General features: G+C 38.1%; 1 protein-coding gene across 1 annotated transcript; it reads left to right on the plus strand.

Moving 5' to 3' along the window:
* Positions 1 to 3,330: 3,330 nt before the first annotated feature.
* Positions 3,331 to 4,950, plus strand: LOC141591054 (cytochrome P450 736A117-like). The gene is made up of 2 exons (XM_074411512.1): positions 3,331 to 4,076; positions 4,180 to 4,950. The coding sequence occupies exons 1-2, from the start codon at positions 3,369 to 3,371 to the stop codon at positions 4,774 to 4,776; spliced, it is 1,305 nt and encodes a 434-aa protein (XP_074267613.1). The 5' UTR covers positions 3,331 to 3,368; the 3' UTR covers positions 4,777 to 4,950.
* Positions 4,951 to 6,333: the final 1,383 nt, after the last annotated feature.

A 6,333-nucleotide genomic window follows, 5' to 3' on the forward strand; every position in this document is an offset into this window, starting at 1 on the left:
TATTCTCCCCTTCCTCAGCAACTTCAACAGGTGTCTCAGAGGCAACCACCACCACCTCAGGCACCAGCTGTCCTCCAGCAAAAGAGTCAGCCACAGGAGCAACAGATTGAGGCCTCGTGGATGTACTAGGTCCTGCAGCAGGAGCTGACTTCTTTGGCTTGTACACCTGTTTTGGCTTCTGGCCCATCCTACATTTCTCCTTTGTATGTCCAATCTTCCTGCGCTGAGTACAGTAATAAGGGATCCATTCATAGGCTACCTTCTGAAAAATACGACCTCTGAAGGGGGTGTTAAGCCAAATAGCACCAGGGAGTTCCTTAGAGATATCAACTTCAATAAGGATACGGGCAAAAGCAAGCTTGCTTTTCTCTGTGGTAACCTCATCAGCACACACAGGTTTACCTACTGAACTAGCCACCTTGCTTAAGCCAGCCATAGACCAAAAACAGGGATCCAAGTTAGGGAAGAGAACCCAAATTGGGACAACCGAAACCTTGTTCAATTCCTCTACTATCGTAGGACTCCAGTCTTTGAATACAAGAGGGAAACCATTTAAGTTCCACGAGTCATGCTTAATCTTATTCATATCTTCTTCGCAAAGGAATCGAAAATAATACCATCCCTTCACAAAATAGAGAATTTGCGGGGTGGTAATATGGTTCCAATTCTTTCCAACAAGAGTATCCAGTTCCATTACAGAAGTAGTTTTCCCCAAAACAGTTCCCACAAGCGTAAATTTCCAATAATCTAGTTCCTCAGAAATGTCAGATTCGTCAATTGTAACACCATTCTCCCCAGGTTTAATGAAAGAAAGAGCCATACCCTTATTGGTAGAGGATTGAAGAGTCTGGGCATAAGTTTTCGCAGGTTGAGAGGCAGCCGTTGGAACCGCAGTCTTAGTCCCCGACGATTCAGCATGATGAACGACGTCCGCAATAGTAACCCTAGGAGGAATTTGAGGAGCAACAAAATCCTCAGACTGTTCCTCCTCTTCATCCTCGACAATAGGCGCAACCGGTGGAGCCACCGGTTTCTTAGCCGGACGGCCCCGAGGCATGGTAACAGCTCCTAGGAGCCTTGGTGAACCACCGCGTGTTACCAGAAAGAGATGATTTAGAGTTTAGAGAGAGATTAGATTATTATTATTATTATTATTATTATTATTATTATTATTATTATTATTATTATTATTATTATTATTATTATTATTATTGTTGTTGTTATTATTGTTGTTATTATTGTTATTATTATTATTAATATTATTATTATTATTATTATTATTATTATTATTATTATTATTATTATTATTATTATTACATTACGATAAAAAATAATGAGAAGAGTGATAATTTTGTTTTAAAAATAATAATGTATATATGTATCGAATAATTAATAATGTCAAATGTTTTTGCGTCGGTTTTAAAAATAATACTCTATATATAACTCTTCTAAACTGAATTTATAGGATTTGAACTGAACTTAGAGAATCTGAACTGAACTGAACTTATAGGATCTGAACTGAACTTATAGAATCTGAACTGAACTGAATTTATATAATCTGAACTGAACTTATAGGATCTGAACTGAAATTATAGGATCTAATCTGAACTGAACTGAACTTATAGGATCTGAAGTGAATTTAAATTAAGTGACTTTAAGTCCAAAAGAACGGGGCCATGGTCCAACAAAGAGGTTCACTAATAGGCTTAAAAGCTGACTAATTCCTAAAGGGGTTAAAAAGTACTGTTCATATCAACAAAATGTTTTTTCTTTTCTGATTATCCATGCAAAAGAACTCCACGGTTAATTGTGCTTGGTTGTGAGTATTGTTAGGATGGGTGACCTCATGAGAAGGTTCACGGAATACACATGACTGAGGACAAAATGCGCTAGAAAGGATTCGTGTTGATCTGTGAGGCATGTATACAGCTTGACGAGCTACCGTGAGTGACTGCTCCCAGTCCTAGTTTGGGTCGGGGTGTTAACATTAGAGTTTAGTAACATCATACTAATAGACCACTATTAGTATAATTATACGGAGTACTCCGTATTATATAAGGTAATCAAGAAAATGCACGTATTATTTATTCAATATAACTTTACGTGTTTTACTTGATAAATGATCTGTATTTTCCAATTTTAAGCAACAATATACAGAGTAAATTAATAGTAGACCACAACTCCACAAGCAATTGCACGTACTATTTATTGATCAATATATAACTTTGCTTGATGAATGAAATGTATTTGATTCGCAGTTTGAAGCAACATCATACAACTAGACCACAGCTACTAGCCCAGTATATATATTTTTTTGAGAGAAAAGGTCATTTTATTGATCACGCGAAACCCGATATAATATCGGTTGAGACAACATCAGTTATATGCTCCGAGCACATATCAACCCAGTAGTGCAGATCCTATGTTCCATTTTGTCTCCCATCATTTCTCTTATTGACACATAAGCACTTATATATATTATATTAGCATTTTTATTATTTAAGGTGTAATGTGTCAACATCTTAAGGTGGTGGGTCACAAAATAGGACATAAAAATAGGACAGGTGATCTCAACTTATCAACCCAGACTCTTGTCAAGAAATCTAACTATATGTAACAACTAACAAGCCATGTTATGAGCCGCCCCATTACCACTCCGTTTAAATGGAATGAATTTCGCAATTTTAAGCTATTGCTTGTAATCCAATCTAAGATAAATAACTAGATAAGCAACATTATACTAAGTAGAATTAATTAATCGATGTGTACGTGTTTTGGTTGACTATAATTTTAATATTTTAGCCCATGAGATCTTCATGCTAAAAAACAATTACTGAAATAAGATGTTTTACGCAATATCGAACAAGTTGTATATATAAACGGTTGGATAATCCAGTAACCGTTATAAATTGGTGTAATTCACCCAGAAAATAAAGCAGATCATTCAGTTGGTTTTTTAAGTATATACAAAAAATGGTACCTAATACTGAACAAGGGCCTTTCACAGTTTTCATGCTATTACCAATCGTTGGTTGGCGCAGCGGTAGCATGGGGCTGCGCTTGGTAGGGAGGTCTGCGGATCGATCCCCCACAACTGCGATTGGGAGGGGTTTAAATACCGTAATTCTTGGACCCGCCCCGAAATCCGGATTAGTCGGCCCAATGTGGTTCGGATTACCGGATGGTTTAGACCAAAAAAAAAAAAAACAGTTTTCATGCTATTGATAATATTTGCAATTTTTCTCTACAAATGGTTTAAATTAACATTTACCAAATCTACAAGAAAATTGCCACCATCCCCACCAAAATTACCATTTATAGGCAACCTTCATCAACTCAACAATCAACCATATCGCGTTTATGACACAATGTCAAAGCGATATGGAGACGTAATGTTACTTCATCTAGGAAACATACCAGCGCTAATAGTCTCTTCGGAAAGAGCTGCCCGCGAAATATTGAAAACAAATGAGGCAATGTTCTGTGATAGGCCAAAACCGAAGAGAGGAAACAAGCTACTATATAATTGCAAGGGTCTTGGGTTATCACCATACGGAGAACACTGGAGACGAATGAAGACCATTTGTACACTCCATCTCTTAGGTAACGCAAAGGTTCGTTCATTTAGTAATGTGAGGGAAGATGAGATGTCGCTTGTTATTCAGAAAATAATCCAAGCAGGAACACGACCAATTAACTTGACTGACATGTTTACGGATTTTGCAAACAATATCATATGCATGGTGGCCTTTGGAAGGAAGTACACTAAGGAAGAAGATGGTGTCAACCTCGGTGAGCTTTTACAGGAAATGACGGAGACGTTAGCTGCTTTTAATGTTGGGGATTTTGTTCCACAGCTTGCGTGGATGAATCGATTTAATGGGTGGAATGCGAAGACTGATGGGATTTCTACAAAGTTGGATGGTTTCATTGAGATGGTAGTTCAACAACACCGGGATCATGTACGTGAAGATGAAACCCCCGTCAACAACTTTGTTGATGCTTTGCTTGAAATTCATAACGATCACCATGCTCGCTTTCAAGTAGACACGGAATGTGTGAAAGCGCTCATTCTGGTAAGCACCGAAACAAATTATCGTATTTAAGAGTCTAAAAATAGTTCTCATCTAGTTAAAACAAAGTAAATAATTTCTGAAAGCACGCATTGGTGGGATGCAGGACATGTTCATTGGTGCGACAGAGTCAACGTCCGCTCTGCTAGAATGGGCAATGGCAGAACTATTGAAAAATCCCAAAGTGATGCAGGAAGTGCAAAAGGAGGTGAGAGAGATTACCAGAGACCGTTCAGAAGTGAAAGAAGAAGAGTTGGAGCAAATGAAGTACTTAAAATCAGTGATCAAGGAGACGCTTCGCCTACACCCTCCAACTCCACTGTTGATACCTCGACAATCAACTCAAGACGCTAGAGTAGACGGCTATGACATTCCTGCTGGCACAGCTTGTTTTTTCAACGTTTGGGCAATGCACAGAGATCCTGCATTTTGGGACCAACCTGACAAGTTTAATCCAGAGAGGTTCCTGAGTTCTGGAATAGAATTCAGAGGACACGACTTCCAGTTCATTCCATTTGGAGCGGGAAGAAGAATGTGCCCTGGAATTGGATTTTCCATGGCTAGTATTGAGTTTCTGTTGGCCAATATTATCAATAAGTTTGATTGGTTGATTCCAGAAGGCGAGGCACTAGACATGAGTGAATGCTTCAGGATTACCCTGCACAAGAGCACCCCGCTGCTTGCTGTCGCAGCACCTCATTAACCTGACAAACAGGTTGGGACTGGCTGGGTCAATTCGTATTATATTCATGTGAATCACATATTTCGGGTTGTCACACGTACTCAGGTCATTTCAAGTTTCAAATCAATTCGGGTTGTGTTTATTCGGAATACAACATAAACCATACTTCTATATAGCTTCTAAATTGTGCAACTCTTGTATAAATACTTAAGCCTTGTAATCAAATTGTTCATTCAATACAAACACAAAACTTTAAATCTTATATGGTATCAGTCATTAATCGATCCCAAACTCGTGTATCCTATATTCCTACTCGACGTACAAGACCTCCGTCTCGTCCTCACTTTTTCACCATGAATTCCGCTACCTCAATCAACAACACAAACGACCCTTCAAACCTTCTTCTCCTCGTCAACCTTTCGATCATTGAGAAGCTAACACCGCTTACATATCTCTCTTGGGAAACTTAAATTGAGCCCATCCTTTTTAATTTGGTTATTACTTCCTCCATTCAACTCTAATCTACCACTTTGCTTTTTTCACGTTTAACAACGCGTGTTTTATGCGATAAATACCGTTAGCTACATATTTACAAAAATTATAAAAGTTAGATATTTTTGATGTACGCGTAGAGATGGATCAAACATGATCCCATGAATATATTTTCACTTATGTATTGAGATAAAATTGAAATTGAATAGCTACTTGTGAATAGTGTACAAAATAGAAAGTGGCAGGATGAAGTTGAATGGAGGAAGTATGATTTAGTTAAATTCCAGGATGGCTCTCACCATCTTTCGCCACCCACCGTCAACACGGCTCCCGCTACTACCTCAACTGATCTCGTCCTGTACCGAAAACCGTACCAAACCCAGCTTACCACATTTGGCTACGCCAAGACAGTTTCCCCAATGGTACACTTCTTGGTAGGGATGTCAATGGATCGGGTTCGAGTCGGGTGAAGTCTCATCCGTCATCCATCCGTCTTTTTAAAATCTCATCCAACCCGTCCGTCATCCGTGAAACATATAATCCGTGATCCATCCATCCATCCATCATCCATGGATGAAACGGGTGGATCGGCTGATAAACAGGTGTTGTGTATAAATATATTTCAAGTTAAAAAAAATGATGATTTTTTTCTCTACAAAAATAAAGTTAGATAATTAATTTAGTTTAACTTTGTAGTGGATAGTTTCACAAAATATCGATATTGAGAGTAGAAAAATATGAAAATTTAAATATTTTATATCTTAATAATGTGTTATATGTAAAAAAAAATTAAACAAAAAATAATAAAATCGGGTGATGGATGGATGGCGGGTGGAATTTCTTCATCCAACCCATCCGTCATCTCATCCGTTTCATCCGTCATCCATCCATCATCCATTTAAATCGGATTTTCATCCATCTTTTAGGATCGGGTGGATCGGATTTTGATGGATGCGGGTGAAATTAACATCCCTACTTCTTGGTACCATACTACCATACCTCCAACGAGGGTCATTCTAGGATTTGATAAATAAGGAGCGTAAAAAAGTTCTATTTGGAAAAATCAAGTTATGCATTGAAAAATCT

This window comes from Silene latifolia, chromosome 7, assembly GCF_048544455.1.
Source record: "Silene latifolia isolate original U9 population chromosome 7, ASM4854445v1, whole genome shotgun sequence".
NCBI lineage: Eukaryota > Viridiplantae > Streptophyta > Magnoliopsida > Caryophyllales > Caryophyllaceae > Silene > Silene latifolia.

What these genes read in the sequence shown, in the direction of transcription:
- LOC141591054 (XM_074411512.1), top strand. Translation starts at nt 3,369, where the DNA reads ATGTCAAAGCGATATGGAGACGTAATGTTACTTCATCTAGGAAACATA. An exon ending in GTGTGAAAGCGCTCATTCTG is followed by an intron (nt 4,077 to 4,179) that starts GTAAGCACCGAA and finishes GGTGGGATGCAG; the next exon opens with GACATGTTCATTGGTGCGAC.